This window comes from Poeciliopsis prolifica, unplaced genomic scaffold (genome assembly GCF_027474105.1).
Source record: "Poeciliopsis prolifica strain line A6 unplaced genomic scaffold, Auburn_PproV2 SCAFFOLD008, whole genome shotgun sequence".
Lineage (NCBI taxonomy): Eukaryota > Metazoa > Chordata > Actinopteri > Cyprinodontiformes > Poeciliidae > Poeciliopsis > Poeciliopsis prolifica.
Window position 1 is genome coordinate 1,688,001 of NW_026562383.1, and position 21,257 is coordinate 1,709,257.

Genomic DNA, 21,257 nt, shown 5'->3' on the forward strand with positions numbered 1-21,257 from the left:
CCAAAATTCTACTCCGATTAATGAATGTTTTATTAATTCTTGTCACTGTTTGGCTATGTAAAACTTGTTTACAAAATAAAATCATTTAAAAAATTGAAAAATGTACTTGTCATTACTGCTATATGACTTTAATTTGTCTAAACAAATGAAAACATAATTTGAACCTTTTCTAGTAAAAAGAAAAACAAAATCTCACTTTTGCAACTATTAATTTCATTCTTATTTAACCACGATTCAAGAAATAAACAAGTTAACGTAGGATTTATTTAATAGCAAGCATAAATACATTCATTACAACAAATAGAACAGGAACAACTTGTTTAATATAAACACATATAATATAACTCAATATACCAATACAGTTCTGAGAGGTTTGTGAAAGAATAAAAGTTTAGCATTGAACACTGAACTGTAACAGATCTCTTAGACAATAGTATATTCTAGAATATACCATCAAATATGCCAAGGAAAGCTTCCTCCTCTGAGCTGTAAGTAATGAACATGAAGATTTATTAAAATACAATTATATATTAATCATGCAAAAATAAAATCACCTTAATAAAAGTAGAGAAGTCCCAGTCACAGAAACAATCGCTATCAGAGCCCTCATTAAAATGCAATTCTGGATACTTGTTGTTGGTGTACTACAGTCCAATCAACTCATCTGGTTGACTTTTACACAACTTATTATTAAAAAGAAACTAGGTATATATTTTTTTCCAAAGGCATAGCTTAGTTTTACTATACACATTATTTAGTTTTTACTAAACAGTGACTCCCTGTAATGAAAAGATTTGATTCTGAAAAGTTTTGATACTTTAAATCTGGTGCTGTCAAGAAAAAGTGACAGCACAGACTGTAGCATCTGGAACTTTATTGTCTGTTAGGTGAGATACAGTCACAATATTAATACCGACCATGTAATACAGATAAAATTAATCAAGTTGATTTTACTGCACTGTCAATTTACACAGTTTTAATGAATGCTGATGATAACCCGTCTTAAAACACTTGGGACGACAGATCCTGATTGGGACATCCCTAGATAAACAGTGAGATCAGATTACCTTTCATGAAGAGCTGGGTTGAATGTTGCATTCATTGTGGAGAAGAAATTCAACCTTCTGCTAACCTGTCCACCCAGAGTATGTGCTGGGAGCTTTTCAGGTGTTTTTGCATTGAAAACATCACTGAAAACATTTGGTCTCTACACAAAATGAAAGACAAGAACACAATAACTGTACAACTCCCACAACAAAGAACAACACACCAACAATAAGAAGCAACGTCGGCACTTCAGATCACGTTCAATTAGCAAGTCAAACAGAAAGAATAGAAGGACAACCAGCATGCTCACACCTGTTTATCCCAGTCCAGTGCAATCCTCTTCTGTGGTGTGAATGACTGACTGATAGAAGAGGCTCCAACTTTCCTGATTTCAGGATTTGGATGTGAAGTTGACCTAAAACAAGCATGAAATTGAAAGATGTTATTAGATAAGTGTGGTTTTATGTTATAAATTCAGCTGTAATAAGAGGCTAGATTGAATCCTTTTTTGAAGTCTGACCTCAGTGAAGTAGTGAAAGTGGTCATACAGGGCTCTGCTTGTGAGCTGCTGAGCAGCACTGGTGCTGTCAAAAAATACACCATAAGTAAACATATAGTCATCACAGTTATGGAAAGGAGGGTTGTTCAGATTAGAGTTTTCTGGCCTATCATTGATCTTTTAAAAGCCTGATTTATCATAACAATTTTGGTTTATATTGATTTTTTATTTTCTGAAGATTTGCTACATATAGAGACAAAGTAGCAAAGTTGGTGAAAGGGGGTCACTAGTGTTAATCATGCAAGTGTGCGCCCTTCTCCAATCTCCCATAATTTAGAAAATTGGTGAAGATTTATTGGTGTATCTCTAATGGAGAGATATTCCAAAAGTCTTATTGATCATAAAATACACAAAAGCCTTGATAAAATAACATTAAAAAAAATTTTCCAATTAAATTTGACTTAAAATGTAACTACCTGATGTCTTGTTTTGAACATGCTGCTGCACCTGAGGCTGAAAGCTGCTTGTACATGGGGGTGGTGATGTTTCGCTGGCATTCACCAAGTTTTCATCATCAAAATCTCTCCAGTCATCCCATTCATTTCCCAGGTCAAAGGTGACACTTGGTATTTGGAGAGATGAAGGACTTTTGTAGGGGTGTTTTTGTTCTGGCACCGCAGTAGACCAGCCCGATGAAGCTGAGCTGACTGTGCTGATCTGGTTCGGAGGCGGTCTGGAGCCCGAGCCGGATTTCAGGGTCATCCACTTTGAGGAAACTGGACAGAAAAATTATATAGAAAACAGACAGGAAGTAAAATAAAATATAGTTGTAGAGTTCTAGAAAAGTGCAGCGTGAGATTTCAACTTTCTACATCACAAGCAAGTTATTTTTTAATTACTATAAAGAGAAAAAACATATGGCACTTAACATACATGCCACAGAAGGTGCCATATTTATAAACAAAATTAACTAATTATGCAGAACATGGATCGCTGTACTTTGATGATAAGCTGGTGCTGCAGGAGAAGTTTGGAAAGTCTCTGCCATTCCATCAGGACCATTTTCTGCATGGAAACGGTAATCTGAAAAAGAAACAATAGGACAGTAGAACAAAAAAAATAAATGCATGCTGTCAAAATCAGGTTAGTACAATGGTGGGCCATTGTGGTCAGAAAACAAAAGGAGGAATAAATTTTCACCTAAAACCTCTAAAACATTTTTGAGTTTCAAACATTGAAAGGTGGTTATTATTATTTGTGTTTACAAGGAGGGCCAAAGACTGGCCACAGCAGATGATCATCTGCAGGCTGATGGATCTCTCAAGTTCTGTGTTAAAAGGCTTGTGGAGTTTAATGTACTCTTAATGTTGCAGCTTGTTTACCTCTGTCAAAATCCTCCAGACAAACTACATCAGGCAGCTCAGCAAAGCGTTCAGCTGTCAGCTCCGTTTCTCCACTTTTATACCCATTTCCTGCATGCCTGCACACAAACACACAGAACAAAAGCTTAAAATATCAAAGTTTACTCACACGATGCTTGTTTTAGCATTTATATAGCCACAACTTTTCATCAAACAGATGCCAGAAAAAGCTAGGGATCATGTCTTAGTGTTGTGAAAAATGAAATGAGAAAATCTGATTTTCAAAAACAAAACGAAATGCAGATCTGCTAGAGCTGCACAGTATGGAAGCATAAGTCTCAGTCAAAGCAGAAAAAAAAAGTTGGGACACTTAACCTTTTTACTAGAAAGCTGAAAAATATTGTCTAGTAGATCAACGATCTCATTTCTTCTTTGAAATATTCAACTTTTTACATGTAAATATCTAAATAAAAGATGAAATATATTGGGTGTACCAATTTTTATTTTTATTGTTTTATCTCTTGTCTAAAGGTTTTCCAATATGTTACAAGCTAGCATTTTAGCTACAAAAACTAGCTGAACTAAATGACCTAACTGATGGATTGTATTTGTAATGAATGAATGAATGAATGAATGAAATGTAAATACCAGGAGTCAGAGGGAAGCGTTTCTCTGGGTTTGTAAGCAAACTTCTTCATGTTGACAGACGGAGACTCTTCACTCATTTTTATCTGTTGATCACAAAACATGAAACATTCAACATGAAGCACATATGTGGCAATATTAAACTTAATATTTTACATATAAAGGCGTTTGCACCAACACACATACAAGGTCCTTGATAGAATGAACTTTGAAATACAGATGTTGTATTTAAGGATTGTCCTTAGAACAAAAATGAACAGAATCAGTGAAAAATCTGAAGAATGTGCCAACTTATGTTTTTTTAATCAGTAGATTAATTGATAACTGCATTGGGTTTTACACTTATATCTTGTATGCCTTTCTATATTCTTTCCTATGTTTTCCTTTCTGTGTTGATACAACAGTTGATCACTTGTATTTTTAGGCCTGGATGAGTCATAAGCCGGTAATAAATGCTTAATGAGAAATAAATATTGACAGAAAAGCATAACCTTGCAATCTGTCTGAACTTAAAGTACAAGAGTGGTTCATTACCGAACTCTGAAAAGTCTTTCAGAAAAGCTACAACAATGGCCAGAACAAGTTGTAAAGCTATGATTATTATATAGACTAACATTGAAGCAGAGAGGCACTACAGAAATCTTCTTGTCTACCTTAAGGCGCTTGACTGGGGTCTGTGCAAGTAAGTCAGACCTGCTCCTCAGGTCCTCCAAGTAAGAGGAGAAGCTGGATTCATGGTTGGCTGACCTTTTCTGTCCTACAGCAAGACCTACTTTACCTAAGGAGGAAATACAGAGGGGTCAACACAAAATTGACAAAAGGAAACACGCAAATTACTGACACAGTAAACAGAAAAAGTTATATGTTTTACTCACAGCAGTCATGAGCACAGAGGTTCTTATTTTTGCAGAAATGATTGCACTGTCTTTTACTGGTTGAGTCTGATCACACACACACACACACACACACACACACACACACACACACACACACCACACACACACACACACACACACACACACACACACACACACACACACCAAAAAAAAGAGTCAGCTCTCTTTGTTGATGTAAGGAACAAAAACTATTTTACCTTATGGCATCAACCAAAACCATCATTTTTAAGCTGCTTTATATTGCCTTGCTTCTTTCCAGATGAGGTTTTTTGAGTCTCAGCGCAGTGGGAGCGTTGAGCTCTCTGTCCAACAAGATTATCTGTTTTGCTTTGTGGAATTTCAGTCCCAAGATTTTGAGCTGCGGCAGAGTAGTACACAGGAAACTTCAGCTGGATGTCCAAACCCACTGCAAAGAACGACAAAGTCAAGTTTAACGAGCTCTGAAAATTCTACTGTTTTAATAAAACTCTGCATTTTACCCCAAAAAATAAAAAAAACTAAGTGTAATTACTTCCCAACACTGAATTTTCATCTACAAAATAAATGTTTTCAAATTACAGATTGATATGAATGAACTGCGAGATGAGAATGAACTCTCATCTCTAACATGTGAGAGAAAAAGACTTTTGAAATGTTTGTTAATATATTTCTAAGCATAAATGTATCTAAAGATATTTCCATAGTTTACCATATTCTGAGCTGATGAGGTTGACACTGATCTCATTTTCTAGGGAAGCCTTTGGCACATCTATCTTTTTGGTCCAGCTGCCAGACTTCAGCAGCAACGAGTCCCTGAAGAAACAGAGATGAAAAAGCCCTTCTTGGACCAGATTAAACTCCAGTTGTGTTTTTGTATGTTTCTCACTTGAGTTTGTGAAGAATGACTACTTGGTTTTCAGAGTTGCCAATGATCAGAGAGACATAGTGATGGTCTGGAGCTGTTCTCCTGGACAGCAGCTGGGTTTGGTTTTGTAGGGTCACCTTTACCACAATCTCAGCTGTGGCACTACTGTACCTGGGCAGCTACAAAAAAAACAAGAAACTTATAGATAGAAGAGTGGCGATAGCAGATGTTGAAATCACTAGTGTAGGATGGAAATCTATTCTGAAGTAATCAAAATGGAATAGTTCAGTAAGAAAGGAGGGAACAGGGGTTAAAAGGAAGTTCTCTATTTACTCAGTTTTAGTTATCTTCGCCGAGAAGTCATATTTAAACCAAACTAAAAGCTGTCGCTCAAAACAACAACAAAAAGTTTCTCGGTAATAAAAAGTCAGACATGTTTTAAAGTCAGACATGTTTTATTGCTGCATCTGATTCGCCTGAAGGTCAGAGCTTGGAACTGCGAATGAGTTCAGTGTGTTCTAGCTGCAAGTCAAAAACCAGTGAGAATTGCTATTTATGTTGGTGCTAACCGCTACTCAAACACAGCCTGATAAAAAAATGCCACATGCCCAAACTCTTTTCTCAATTATTTTAAATAGCCTATTGTTTTTGTTGAAAAAAAGGGAACATTTTGTACATTATTTTAATGATCCTACTCCTACTTAATTTCTTTGGAACAAAAATGCAATTATTAATAACTGAACAGTATTTTTATGTCTTATGTTTGCCGTTACTGTACAGTATGTTATTCCTACTGCTGTTATTAATTTTTTTTTGTGTCAATCTATATGCTACAATTTGCCTGCTGTCACTTTGCTGCTGAGAACCAATAAGGCTTATTCTATTCTATTTGAACTTGTTCATAATAATGTATGCCACTCGTTTATTAAGTCAGAAATCTAAAAAAAATCATATTTAGACTTTACAACAACTATCACTACATTCTATATGTGGAGGCAGTCATGTTGGATTCTAAACTTGGAGTTGAAGTAATTCTACAGCTTTCTTTGTCTTTGCTAAAGTGAACAAAGAGAATTTTAATAAAATGTTTGGTAATGAAACAGAAAAGAAACTCTGGACAGAAAATTTATCTTTTAAAAACATAAAATGATCCAAATTAATACAAAGATGCTTTTCTGATTCTTGTTGCTGTGAGGCTCACCTGCTCCAGGTGAATGTCGTACTTTGGAAGATGGACGACAGATTCTCTGATTTGGCTTCCAAATGGTGGATGTCTGTTAAGAATCTGCATTGGGACAAAAAAATTGTTATTGGCAGAAAATGAGGCAAAAGGTTAAAATCAAAACACGGTTCAAATGAAAAGAACTTCAATTATAAGCAGTCACTAAACTAACAGTCATATTCTAATCCAAAAAATGTGAAAGTGCATTCAAACGAAGAGCTGAAAATAACATCCTAAAATTAGGTACTAAATATACTTTTCATTAAGCTCACATTACTCTATTAAACATGTTTTTGTTATTTTTTATTGGTCTGATGTCTAATTTTAAATGTCCTGTTTGTATTAGCTGCCTGTGGTAAAATTATCATAACTAACAGAAGAAAAGCTACAATTAATCTATAAAATGTGCTTCACATAGTGATTTAAGTTTAAATAAATGAACTTTTCAATAATATTCAAATTTATTGAATGTGTCTGTATATCATAGTGCAGTGAAACACACAATAGTGCATGGTTGTCAGAGGTTTCCAGTAAAAACGTTAGCGTGGCTGACCAGCTCCAGCTCTCTCGGGTTGGTTTGCTCTATTTTGCTGAAACTGGTGAGGCCAGCATTCACCATGGCAGTTGACAGAGTCAAACCTGAAGCACGATGTGACACAGAAAAACATCAAGTTTAAGTGAATGACGCAGATATTTAGGTACAAAAATGCCTTGTGTGGGAAGTGTTATAATATATTTTAATAATGTGGTCTTGAATTTAGCCATTTTATGATGCATAGTGTGTCGAAACGCTGACCTATCTTCTCCATCTGTTTGGAAACAAAAGGTGAGTTTTCCCACAGCTTAGCTCTAAAGCACTTAGCTAAGATCAGAGAGTTAAGTGCAGCACAAAATCCGGTCTTAGATTGCTGAGTAAGAAACTCTGACAGGCCTGTTGAGAAGAGAACACAAGGTAGGTTATAAAAAGACGCCTCTGAAATGAAAAAGAAACTGTTCACTTTTTGCCATTTTTTATATAAAACTCACATTTGCTAATGCGCATCCCGATTCTGAAGATCTTTGCAGTATCTTGCGTAAGACCAAAGTCTTGGATTGAGATAGAGCTCAACTGAGCCTGAATTAAGCTACAAGAAAATATGGATCAGAACCATCAATGTTCTTGAGACAAACACTTTTATATGATATTCTACCAAAACAAACCGACCAGTTCACTTTCATCTCGCTGGTTTTGATCTTTCCCTCAAGTGGAAATCTAAAAGAATACATCCAACAATCTAACGCTGCTATTACTGTAACTGGTGAGGCATACATCGCATCAATAACATGTTTTGATGCGATATTTTATAATCCTTCACAGGCGTCTGACCTGATGGTAGCCCTGTTCTTGTCTCTGTTCAGGGTGTTCAGGGATTTCTTCTCGTTTACTCTCAACTGAACGTCTCTGAACTCCTTGCTCTTTGACACCAGGTCAACCTGCGCACAAAATTTAGTAAAAGTGTTCTCTCAAAATATTTGCACCGACAAAAGTCCTGTTTTAAGCCAAAGCACACAGAATGTGGATTTCTTTTCCTGTAGCACAGAGAGCCTACCAGGTCAGGCAGTGTTTCGGTGCCGGTTACTCCGCTGAACAGCTGCATTGTTTCAAAGGCTACACAGTATCTCGCCATCAACCTGCCAGCTTCTGTTAAAATATAAGAAGCGTCTTCAGATAAAAACATAGAAACTCCTTTCAAAGCACAAAGTTTACCATACTATGTTTCTCCACCTGTGGGTTTGATGTTGATATCCTCATCCATAGTGATCAAATCAATGGCCGACAGAGAGTTGAGGGTCTTCAGACACAGTTCTGAAAAAGACAGAATAATCCCACTGAGTAAGCTTGTATTTGAAGGGGTGTGCATAAGAATGTCATGACACTGTCATAAGTATAACAAAAAACACCTATAAAGAACATGAAAAAGTCTTCATGAATGTTTATGACAGTCGTCATTAAGTGTCACTCGGTAAATACTGACATTTTTGATGCAAAATGTTGCAAAAGTCTCAACTTTCCTTTAAGTGACACGTTTAAAGCAAATTAAAAGTGTTAATCTGGTCCCAGTTTTGCAGTGACACTTTGTATTAAAAGTGTTATTTTTAATGCAAATTAAAAATAGCATTATTTACCAAATGACACTTAATGACAACGGTCATGAACATTCATGTTCATTAAAGGTGTTTTGTTATGTTTATGACAGTCATATCAGTCTTATGCACGCCCTTCAAATAAAGTGTTACCTCAACCTTTATCTTTGACTAAAAGAATACTGTTAGCATTTTGCTAATATCTATTTTGTCCCTGCTTTCCATAATTGTATTTGCAGGTTATTGATCAGTCAACGCTCACCTTGCAGCTTTGCTTCAATACCATATCTGTCTAAGTTGGTTGAGAAACCTGAGTAGAAAGTGAGAACATAAAGGCGTAACCGTCATACTTTATTATTTTTATTGTATTAATGCTAAACCTCCAATATCTGTATATGTATCTGAAGTAAAAAGAGTGGATTGGTGCATCCCAAATTTTAATGTGAGAAAAAGGATTTGTATGCAAGGCACTGAGGAAGTGCCTTGCACACAAAGGCACTTCCTCACTTGATTTGAATTTATGGGGCTGACCATAGTGTGACGGGTTCTTAAGGGCTCTGATGTACAGGAAGGTGGAGCGTATCCAGTCCAGAGCCATGTTGACATCACTGATGGTCTGGAGAACAATCTCAGCATTCAGGTGCTCCACCAGGTGACTGTGTAAGCTACAGGAGCACAGCGTATTATAATATTATCTGTACTGTGGGTATACTTCTGCAGGAAAGAAGGACAGAAAAAAAAAGAAAAAAAGAGGGGTGGGGAATAAGAACAGGCATCTCTTTGTCCTACCTGCTCTCAATGATCTCTATCCCATTCATAAGTTTCATATACTTCTCTCTGGTGTGAACCTTGGTCATGATCACTGCAGTAGCGGATGTATCAAACTGAGGGGTTTAAATGCAGTGAGAAAGATGGTGTAAAATGTCATTGTATTAAAAAAAAACAATAAACATTGTAATGAGAACAAAAAAACAGAAAGTGTCCCTCAAGTTTTAACTGTGTTGCTACCTGAGGCCGCCCTGCCCGGCCAATCATCTGCAGGATGTCAGACTCGCTGTACTCTTCACAGGAGCCGGCAACGTACTGCATGGTTGACTTGATGACCACCAGGTGAGCAGGAAGGTTCACCCCCATAGCCAGAGTCCGGGTTGTAACTGGGACATCACAAACAGCAGGGCACCTTAAATTATTCAGCCTTCTCTGCCAATTAGCTTTGTGGACAAAATTCTAACTGGTCCATGTGTTTACAATAAAGAAATTACATAATAACAGTTTAAGCAAATAATTTATTTTTCATAAGCCTGGGACCACACCTGATCTCTCAACGCTTTGATTATTTACATCAAGTCTGTTGGTTTTTAAGGGGGGGTACCTTGCAAAAGATTGTTTTTGAATTTTTGTATTATCACTCATCAAAGACATACCTAGAGTGTTGCTTTGATTTGAGAAATTGTTTAATCCCCGTGACAACCATTCGGGGATGCCTATTCCTACAAATCATTGCATATTTACCCAAAGCTCCACCTTAAAGTTTTAGTCCCCAGCTGAGCTCTCGCCCCACTGAGCAGCCCTCCCTCCGGACTCCCCCACTCTGCTCCTCCAGACTAGTGGTAGCATCAATTAGCAAACACCGAGTTAAACTGCAGATCGGCTGAGCACATTATAGGAACTACTTCTCAGCCCAATATTTCTAAAACTGTTGTAAACGGAATCATGGAGAAGTAATATTGTGATGAAATGCTGGAAAGTGTAGGAGCTTCTTAAACAGACAAAAGTCAATTTTAAGGTGTCAGATGCAACTAAAATGCAAATTTAGTTGTGGGGTTGAACAATTTTAAACATACTTGTAAAATGTACCCACATACTGACGTTTTCTCATCATTTTGTAGAGAAGGAAGAGAAGTACATTGAACTCCAATGAAAAAAACTGTGTGGTTTGATGCAATTATCTTAACCATTAATATATTATAAAAAATATTGGGTAATTTCCTGGCATAGTTATTTTCCAAAACAGACACTGTGACTATTTTTTGAGTGATGACAATAATAAAATGTTTTTCAATAGAGCTTGTATTTGCTCTTACACAGGACAGGCAGGTCCCCCAGGGTGAAGGCCTCTTCTACCAGCTTCCTGTCAGACAAGTCAACGCCTGCATGGTGGTAACCAACTCCTAACATCATCAAATCTGGGCCAAAAGATTAACATAAAATGTTTTAGTTAAACACATGTGGATTCTGTCAGATGATCCAGACTTTAACAAGTTTACGTCTCACTTTTGAGTTATTATAAAAATAGGTTATTTGACCAAATAGTTGATCGTTATTAAGCAAGACAGTTCTAGAGCAATTCACGGTACTAATTAAATAGGCCATCAAGTAATACAACTACACTGCATTATTACTACTTTTATGCATCGGCATATAATAGTTTCCCAAATGTTTGGTTTAACATGTTGCAAGGTGCATTACCTCTCAATTTTGAATCCAGAATAGAGTTAGCATATTTCATCAACCTGCAAAGTCAATAAGATCTCATAAACACAGCAGAGAAACCTGTAATACTCTAAAGAAATCTACAACATATTGTTATTAAATGATTCGCCCACATAAAGACATCTGAATGGTGCACCTTTGCTTGTGTTCAAAGCTCATTATGAATCGCGCATCCTTGGCCAGAACTGCAGCCGACTGCTGAACTCCTTTCCTTGTTGAGCAAAACTACAAAACGCAAGAGACGCAAAATGAAAGAAAGAGTAAACAGAAAAAGGGGAGCAGTAATCCTTTAAACAAAAAAAATATTGCCACCTTCTATAAAGTCATTTAAGTATAACTACGACACTGGACCACAAACTGCGTGTTTTTTAATTTACACAATTGTTAATAAGGCTAGAGCAGTCATATTTCCTAATATTACACCACATGAACCTGGAAATATTTTTGTCATGTTTCCTCACTAATCTGCAAGTTGCAGTTCCACAGTTGCTCATCCACAATAGTTAGTGGCTCTGCCTCTTTCTTTATGTTCTATTTAGTTTGGTAATTTTTCATAAAACCAGTGAGTTTTATATTTTCCCTCTGCAGACTGCTTTACTTTACATTGCCACACAAGGATTACATGAAAACGCAAAAAGCATTAACTAACTGTCACCTGCTCCACTTACCACTAGTGTAGGCTTCTGGTCAGAGTACGTCTGTATGATGTTGGCCATCTTGTAGTTGAGTGACAAATCAAACTTGAACTCTGTCTGTGTCCCGCTGCAGGGGAATCCCAGGACCACTTTCCGAAGCTTTACTGGACGGTGGCTCTCATCCAGACTCAGATAGGAGGCCGGCTCGCTCCCATTGGACAGCCAGTCAGCTATCTATCAACCCAAGCAGTTCTGAAGTCAGTCGCAGATTACTAACGCTGCCAAGACAGATCTCTAACTGAACGTATTTCTTCGTGACACCTACGTCACATATGTTGGGGATTGTGGCCGACACAGCCACTAATCTCATTGTGATGCCTGCATCTGGGTTCTGAGATGTCCTGTATGAATTCACTGCCTTCATTCTGCTCACCACCACTTCCAACGTGGCGCCACGGGTCGCATCCTTCACTACATGAACCTGGAAATACTTTTTTTGTTTATGCTGGTTAAAACCAGAAACATGTCTGGGATTTAACAGGAAGTTGACCAAATCTTTTTTTTTATTGCATCTATTATTAATAATAGATGCAGTTAAAGATTTCTGAAAGATACAATACTTTCAGGAAGTATTCAAACCCTTTCCATTTTTTTTATTATGCCTCGGTAAGAGATTCGACCCAAATGAACATCCAAAAACAGGCTGCCAATCAACACAATCAATCCAATTTTACTGAGTTGAGATTACAATAGTGATATTGATCATCCACCAACTAGCAGATAAAAAGGCACTATTCATCTTTACAAGTGATGCACATTGTGAAATAAGTGATATTACATACTGACCTCGTCAATAAGGAAGAGTCTAACAAGCTGCAGCAAAGAATTATCCTTCCATTTTCTTGTCATGCTGTCCCACTTCTCCTAATGACCAAACACAGCAATGCTTTAACTGCTGAGGGAAACAACAATGGTTTTAGATATCAGAGGTTTTCTTTTGGTGCTCTCGTTTGAGTTGCATCACACACAGGCGTGGTCAGGATGATGTGGGAGTCATGAATCTCAAACAAGTCATCGATCTCTGTGTCACCGGTCAGTTCCTTGCAGGTCACCCCCAGAGGACCAAACTTCTTGGTCCAGCTGTCATAACACTGGCTGCAGAGCGCTTTGATGGGAGCCACTGGGGACAACAAACACACAATCTGCCCACCAGAAACAAATCTATCATTTTATTTCTATATGTGTTTTGCAATTTGACACAAATCCCACAGGAAAATATTATATTGCAATTATTTCATTTTAGCAAACGGTTGGGCTTTTATCATTATTATTATTATATTATTACTGAGAAACTGTGGAGTACTAATTACTCTAACAAATTTAGAGCATTTTAGAAAGTCCAGAGAATACTTGCTTACTGGTATATTTATCCAGCAAAATATTTATTTAGAAACTCAGAACAGGGAATAGAACAAACTTAGAATCCAGGAGAACAACTTTAGCAATAACTTTTCAGACTCCTATTCAAATCCAGAAAAGGAATTGGGCCTTTGTGATACTTACTTATACATATCTAGCAACCCTGAGCAGGAGTATCTAGTTTTTATACTTTAGATCAACATTATTATTCTTTTTCTTCTTTTGCTCTTTCTTTTTGTTTGTCATTTTGTTTGTATTTCCTTTCAGTCATGTGAAGCACTTTGAATTTTCTTATTGCTGAAAATGTGATACACAAATAAAATGACTTTACCTTACCTTACAATAATGTTGTGTGCCTGAACCGATCAGGCATTTCTTGGTCGAGGCCTTTGATATTATTTTTTTACATCTGACCTGCTGATTCTCATTTTGAACAATTTTGTTTTTTAAGGACTGAGCACAACAGGAGATGAAGAATTGCAATTGTTCTAATTCATATCTTAAAGCATACTAACTTTTCTTGACTGTCACTAAACTTTAAAAAAAAGGTTTATGCTGTTTCTTGGTGCGTTTATACAATAAAAGTAGTGGGAGTTTGGTGGCCTAGCCTATTTCATGAATAGAAAAATAAACTCCAAGCTTTCAGTATTTGATGTGCTGGATATATTTTTAACCAATCAGATCCAACCATAGAGAAAATTGCCCTATATATTGGTCTCACTATACACAGCTTTGACATCTCTCCATGGCTCCTGGCTCTCCATTAATAGGCGAATGATGGCGAGCTCAAACAGAACCGTTTTCCCCGATCCAGTGGGAGCGCAGGCTACAAAGTTCTTGTTTGTGTAAAGAACCTGCAAACACAGAATTATAACAATATTATCTTATTTAGCAATATGTTTGTATGGTTTCTTTTAACACTCACATCATCCAGAGCTTTGGATTGGACGTAATTGAAAAAGGGGAACTCGCTAAAGATGGATCTGAATTTCACTGCTGCGTTACACGTTTCAGGAAATCACTCCACTTGTTTCCAGTGTAGCTCAGAAGTGGACAGGTAATTTCTAAAAGTCTTCATGTACATGAAACAAACAGGAAAGGATACGGATTTCTGACACGGGGCGCAGAACTTCAGAGCCAGAAGATCCTAAGATGGAAGCAAACCAAAGACGATGTTTGCTTACAGCCACATTGCACAGCAAAACACAAAATTTTACCAAGTGTTTCTGGCTTAGTACACTTGAAAAAAAAAACTAATTTCAAAGTAACTCTTCAGCTAGTTGTAGAAGCTTGATTCAAGTAAATAATTATGTAATCAAATAGTAGATTTTATCAATTATAACATTTTAATAAAATATATGAGTCAAACTAAATGCAAATATTATTCTTTGAAGAATCAGTGAGTTCAGAAGCTCCATAGTATTACTGTCTGCAGCTTCAAGTGGTCACCACATAGTGACCAGTTGGTTTCATTACAGCGAACCAGTCAATGAAGGGAGCTCACATTATAACGCCTCATCTTACCCAGACACATTATGGCAGCTTCTGCCACACTCAGTAATGGGAATACTTATCATTACGAGTATTATTTGATAAACAGTGAGTGTATCAGTGTTGAGCAGAACCTTGTATGTGCAGCGGTTGAGGAGTCATGGGTGGAACGAAGGCTCTCTTTGCACCCTTGTCCTGCGTTTCTGCATGCGGCGCCTGCTGCAGAGGTCGCACGCTCGCCACAGACGAGCCTGAGAACGGGGGAGCCACTTTACCGACAGCAGCCTGTGGTAGTTGGAGAGCAGGAGGCACTGTCGCCATGACAACCGGGCTGAGAAAAGTTTGAGGTCTGGATGTTTTCTCGCCGCAGCCGCCGCCACCGCCGCCACCTCCACCGTTCCCGCTGAGAGACTTGAGGGCGACGTTGGTCGACAAATCTCCTGCGCCGCTTAGCGCAGGACTCCTGAACAAGCTGTTGAGTGTGGAAGGAGAGAAAGAGAAACTGAAGCAAGAGCAGGAAGGTAGAGGGGGAAGGACGACTACTGCTGAGGGGGGAAAGCGTTCAGGCGTCCATACTGGTCCTGCAAGACCAGTATGGAGGACGGCTAAACACCTTCTTGTGTTCTTTTGCAAAACTCTGAGAATATTTACAGCACGCCTACTTTAAGGAATCAGCAAGATATTTTAATGTAGTCAATCAATCGTATAATAAATTAAAACAAGGTCGATAATTTTCATTTGAATGATTTTTGGTTTTTCTCTTTCTACCTAAAACTGGAGGACAAAAGTCTTCAGTCTGGTGCTTTGGTCTCAGTAAGTCCTTTTTTGGAGGACAATTTTGTTTGCAGAGACTTCATAATTCATGTTATTTGTTGTTTCTGTTGTTTTGTTTAATTTTTTATTTAAAATGTCTTTCAGTTCCAGTGTTAAATGCTCATTAGAAATGAAAGATTATTGATATTTGAGAATGTGTTCTTGCATTATTATGCTATTACTATTGTACTAGCTACCTGAAAATGGTCTCAGAACAACAATATTATTGTTTATCCACATAGCTTCTGGCAAAATTTATCGTCAAGTAAAATTTGTTATTGTGACAGGCTTAAATCCACATATATAGAGAAAAGCAACCCATTGTGGATCTGAATAAAACAAACATATTGAAGAAATCCGAGCTTTTAAGACATTTCAATTTAAAACATTGAATTTTTATCCTGTCTGATTATTTATATGATGTTAAAATTATTTTAATTCTCAAGCAAAAATGTCAGTCTATTGAGACTATATATCCATTTCATAGAAACAGAGGTTTTGCATGTGAAAGTGCAAAGGTATTTATACTTTTTGAACTCAAATACATTTTGGAATGTTATGACCACAAGATAAATTGATTTTGTTGGATAGAAAAACATAAATTACTACAAAAAATTACAAATCTAAAAGAAAATTGAATAAAATCTAAAAAGCACGGTGTGCATTTGTATTTAGCTTCCCTTAAGCAACACATTGTAGAAGCAGAGTATTCATGATACTTCTGTATCATGAATGATTTATTCCCAAGCCCCTCTAGAGCCTGATGAGATCCTGAGGAGGTAATTTAGTCATGAGTCAGCTGTGTTGGAGCAGTGACACATCTGCAAGACACTGGCTTCTGAAGACTGGAGCTGCATTATACAGCACATACCTATTTGTACACCACGACTCAGGGAAATTTCCATCATTTCTCAAATCATTTCTCCAATAATTGGAGAAAATATAGAAAAACTGATACATATATGGATGTTTCTCCCCACATCCATATGCAGATATCTGATATACATATGTGAGAGAAACTAATAATAGATTCTACTACGAGACCAACAGCCATGTCAAAAGAGCTGAAGGAAATTGTGTGTGCATAGTTTCTCTCGCTTCATCCAATATGTTAATTAACCTCAAACATGAAGTAAAAGTGTGATTTTAGTTTCCTTATAGGGAATATATGTGCACATTTATTAGGCAACTATTAGTGTGCAGAATCATTATGCAACTAGATGAAAAACAAATTTTCCCATCTCATGTCATTTAAGTCAGAATTACAAACAACTCAAAATGTATCTTATCACACAGAATTAAATCACCTACCATGATTAAATCCATCAAACTTTGATATTTGTCCATCAATGCTTGGAGGTAGAAAATATCATAGGGTCAAAATGCTCATTTGTTTTGTAAGTTACTCGAGTATACGCCAACTAAATATAATCTAAAGGTATTGTATTAATCTAATGCAACTGAATTTTTGCATGCTTTTCTTTCTTTATATAGGTCTTGTTACATTTGTAAAATGTTTTCGAATGATTTGTCATTGTATATCGCTTTCATATTTACACAGGACATTTTAAAAGGGTTATGTGCAGTTCTTTTTATTTTCTCTATCATATAAAAATCCTAGTAAACTGAATTCAAGCTTGTGGCTGGAACAAAACAGAATGAGAATAGACCTTAAAACTTTAGCAAGGCACTGTAGGTGCAGACAGTAATCCTGTTAGGTAAGGCATGCCTGAATAATGGTCTGTATCTGCCCGCTGTGGAGACCAACTCTGTTGACCTGCTGTGTATGGACACTGGCCACGTGTACTTAAACATTTCAATCACTTTGCAGTCACATACAACAATTCATGTGTGATTATTTCAGAAAACAATGGCAGTAGCTTCTTTGGTCCAGTTTAATTAATGGAATTCTGATAAGTGAATGGCACTTGCCTTCTTCTTAAAGGTAGAGCAGGCAAGCATCTGCTGATAGCCGCATGACAAGAGTCCAGCCAGGTCTCATCTCCACCTCCACCACTCAGAAAACTACCCTCAGGGTAATCCGTCAACCCGTCATTACCAGAGTAACCACTATTTCCCCTGAAGTTGCTGGTGCAATGACCTTGAGTCTCCTCAAATCTTCTCTCTTCATCATTAAAACTGGAGAAACTGTTGATTTTTGACAAAGAGGCATTGAGTCCTTTAAAAGGAGGCTGGAACGTCTTGGGCTTCTGTGTGATACCTGAAAATACATAAGTAGTAAATTGGTCATGTCAAATCATGACCAATTGGACATGATGTTGAAAATGTTGATGACAATACAATCGTCAACGTTTTCAGCTGCTTCCATCACGGGTGTATTTTGGTCAAAACAATCGCAAACTGTTCATCACAATATGGCTGTGGGATTTTTCAGCCGCTGACCCAGCTGGTGCCGCGGCACTTTTTTAAATGAAGGATATTTGCATGATAATAAGCATGGCTGACTCATAACCTGCACAGTCATGACTTTATCATGTCCAGTTAGGGAGTCACAAAATGGCTGAAGAACGTATCATGACTTAAGATTTTAATTGATAGTTATATTATGTATGTAAATATCTCAAATACCGCCAAACTGGTGGCATCATCTTTATTCTAAGCAGTTATTTGGCATGGTGGCCAAACCTGAAACTGCCACTGAATATTGTTATTCTCCATTGTTGCAAAATTACATAAAGTCTACAGTCTTGTTATTAGCACTTTAAGTATGAGCTGCTTCTGCTGTCCCAGCATCTCTTTTACTAGCAAAACTAACAGCTCTTGAATTTAACACTTTTAACTGTTAGGTAATCAAAACATGGAACACATGTTAAAACCAAATGTAACTTTGTATAAGCTGAAGGGGTGCCCTGTGCCGAAAACACCACAAGAAGAAATTTAGCTGGAAGTGTCAATAATGCTATGCCTCTGACAACTGAAGAAACATCAAGTGAAGCTCAACTGCAGAACTTTCAAATCTATTAGCATGAGAAATGAAAAGCACATCTTTCAGGGCTTCTACAAGTCAGATATAAAGCAGTGTATTAGAAACATTACATACTGTACAAGGCAGAGAGAGATTCAGCCTCCTGTTGCATGTCCTGAGTGGCTGGGATATGTGTAAGAGGTGGAGGTGCATCCATATGCCACTGACTGCCTTCCAGAGGCAATGGTTTTCTGTCAAAATAAGAGTCAGGGGGAAAAAAACAGGATAATTTCCCCCGGAAAGTGGACAATAATTAATAATTGTGCAGTGGATCTCTACTTACACCTTTTGTACAGTGGGCTTCTCAAAAAACAGACTGTCCAAGGACAGTGTGCAGTCATCTGCATCAAACATCACTCCAGGTAATGCAGACTGTCTTTTAAATGTGAACCTCAGAAAATTAATCAGTCAGCCTGCGGACTGGTGACAGAAGTCTGGCTACAAAAAAAAAAAAGGAAAAGTTTTCATGCCACAGACTGACAAATATTTCTCTTATCCTTAAATGTAGACCAATTAGAAGCTCATAAATAGATACACCATAAATAGATACATTTTAAATAGATACATTTTAAAGCATCAAACAATAAGTTACCATTATGTTCTTGTGCTATTCACTTAACAGATCCAATACATTTTTGAATAGTTTAATATGAAGTTAATAATAAAAAGTAAGAACACACCTAAAAAAAAAAAGCTACATATTTGAAAAGTGCTCTATTATGACAACAGGCAATGTTTTTTTATTCAATCAATTAATAATAATTTCATTTATCTACATTTAAGCTCAAAATGATTATACCTCTGACAGATTTAGATTTAAAATTGTTTGACTTCAATCAAGAAGAATGGTAAATAAACAGACTCCTTACAAAACAATACAACAATGTAAAAATTATTATGAAGGTTAAAAAAATATCTGTTATGTTTATATTTTATTTAAAAAGTGGAATGTCAGAAATGTTAAAATTATCATTAGAGAAAAATCTTTATTAGTGTTTCAGAGAACAAAACCTTCTTATAATTACTGTCTTTCCTTACATGTTTCCACTTTAATTTTATGCTTAGATTTAGTATTAAATTATGAGCTATTAATGCATTTCATATAATTCAACAAGCAAAAATAAAATCCAAAAGTCATGTTAATATTTAATCTAAAAAACTCAAATTGATCTTCTTGAAATTCTAATTTAAACATTCATATATTCATATAATTAGTATTGTAAATGTAAATCTGTATTAGCGGAATCAAGGTATATCAAAGACTTAAAATTAAATGGTTTAACATTGCTTAAAAAAGGTATAACATTCAGTAGAATCAGCACTCAAAATATTTGTAGAATTTCATTTGAGCACATGCTTAAAAATAAAAACAAATTAACTTTTTTTTTCAAAACTTCAATAATTACTGTGCTTTTCTTAAAGCAACAAGTGTAATAACCGTTGCTTCTATTATTTTTTTTAAATAATCTTTTATTCAAGCCTTTAGCTATTTTAAGTTGTGATAACTGCTAGCTTGTTCTAATTTATGCCATATTTTTAAGATTTAAAAAACTATTGTCTTTGGCTTGGCTATATTGCATACACTGTATGCAACTGTATACAAGCACTGCTACAACTGATATTAAAAAGGTCCAATATGTTAAAGAATAACAATAAATACTCTTTTACGATACTTTTTATGAGGTATCTTAATTTTTGTCATGACCTTATGCTCTGTGATCAGATAAACCACAATTAGCAAAGCAAGCTAACACAATTTTAACAATATATTCTCTGCTTTATACTTCAAAACACTGAAGCAGCATGTTCTGGTAAGAACTATGTTACATAATTTAGTGACACACAAAATATAATTTTTACCACAACTATCACCATTTTTATGCCGGTAGCCATATTAGATTTTGGTGTCATGGTTAAACCTTACAATTTCAGGCCCCTTAAAATAAAAAATAACAGCCTTTAACTTCTGATTGAAATTAATACATGTCCTTCAATCAGTCAAGTAATGTCAATAGTAAACTATATGTTTTTATTTTCTTTTTTGACATAAAACAACATCATTAAAAAGCCAAGTTGAACGGTTTCAATGTTCAACATGATGACGGAAAGGCTAGCTGGGCCGTATTTGTCGTATTGTTATAAGTTTGAGAACAACCTTGGTGTTTATACGGCTTTTAGCGCCAATGAATCATTTTAATAAGTATTAAATTGACTATTTAATAAAACTCCTCGGTCATTAGCTAACCTAAGCTAGCAATGCCGTGTGACGCACTTTGACAGCTTCTAAACTCTCAAGTTTAACAGCCCAGTTTGACGCTATAATGTTGGTTGAATAAACGACATAATGCATTCTAAATAATCTTTGTATACATACCTGTAACAATAAACATATAGGTCCGTACTTATTCCAACATTGTTAGGTGCGTCTGGAGCAAAAGCCTTGACCTTCTCTGTTAGTATTACTCTCCAGCAGATGAAGGTTGAACTCATATAACGCAGTAGCTATTTCCATTTGCATGTTTTTGTTTTTGACAGGTTTTATCTTCAGATGCTACCAGAGCGCTACATGTGAAAACTGTGAAACAGGTCGGTCTGTGAACCGCAGTGGTGCTTTTAACAGTGAGTGATCGCGTCTTTCCCAGGAAAGATCGCTCCACAGAGGACTGGACAGGAAAATTGCTGGTCGCAAAAACAACAAAGGCCAAAGAAAAGACAACCTTGGGCAGATGGTGGTACAATATCAACTCTCCTGTTGGAAGATGACTCCTGTCTTTGCCTTATT

At 36.5% G+C, this 21,257-nt stretch overlaps 1 protein-coding gene across 1 annotated transcript; it reads right to left on the reverse strand.

The window, feature by feature from the left end:
* Positions 1-267: 267 nt before the first annotated feature.
* Positions 268-20,932, reverse strand: hfm1 (helicase for meiosis 1). The gene is made up of 40 exons (XM_055032732.1): positions 20,850-20,932; positions 18,759-18,913; positions 18,551-18,666; positions 17,422-17,710; positions 14,811-15,148; positions 14,291-14,332; positions 14,111-14,181; positions 13,907-14,039; positions 12,795-12,946; positions 12,613-12,690; positions 12,092-12,247; positions 11,800-12,000; positions 11,268-11,356; positions 11,108-11,151; positions 10,723-10,824; positions 9,647-9,792; positions 9,428-9,522; positions 9,170-9,303; positions 8,901-8,948; positions 8,280-8,360; positions 8,104-8,195; positions 7,881-7,987; positions 7,719-7,766; positions 7,541-7,638; positions 7,311-7,445; positions 7,068-7,153; positions 6,494-6,577; positions 5,314-5,471; positions 5,137-5,240; positions 4,693-4,854; positions 4,428-4,493; positions 4,206-4,330; positions 3,556-3,638; positions 2,929-3,026; positions 2,546-2,629; positions 2,023-2,322; positions 1,568-1,631; positions 1,360-1,462; positions 1,068-1,207; positions 268-486 (listed from the first exon to the last, which is right to left on the reverse strand). The coding sequence occupies exons 2-40, from the start codon at positions 18,827-18,829 to the stop codon at positions 441-443; spliced, it is 4,569 nt and encodes a 1,522-aa protein (XP_054888707.1). The 5' UTR covers positions 18,830-18,913; positions 20,850-20,932; the 3' UTR covers positions 268-440.
* Between the last annotated feature and the right edge of the window lie 325 nt (positions 20,933-21,257).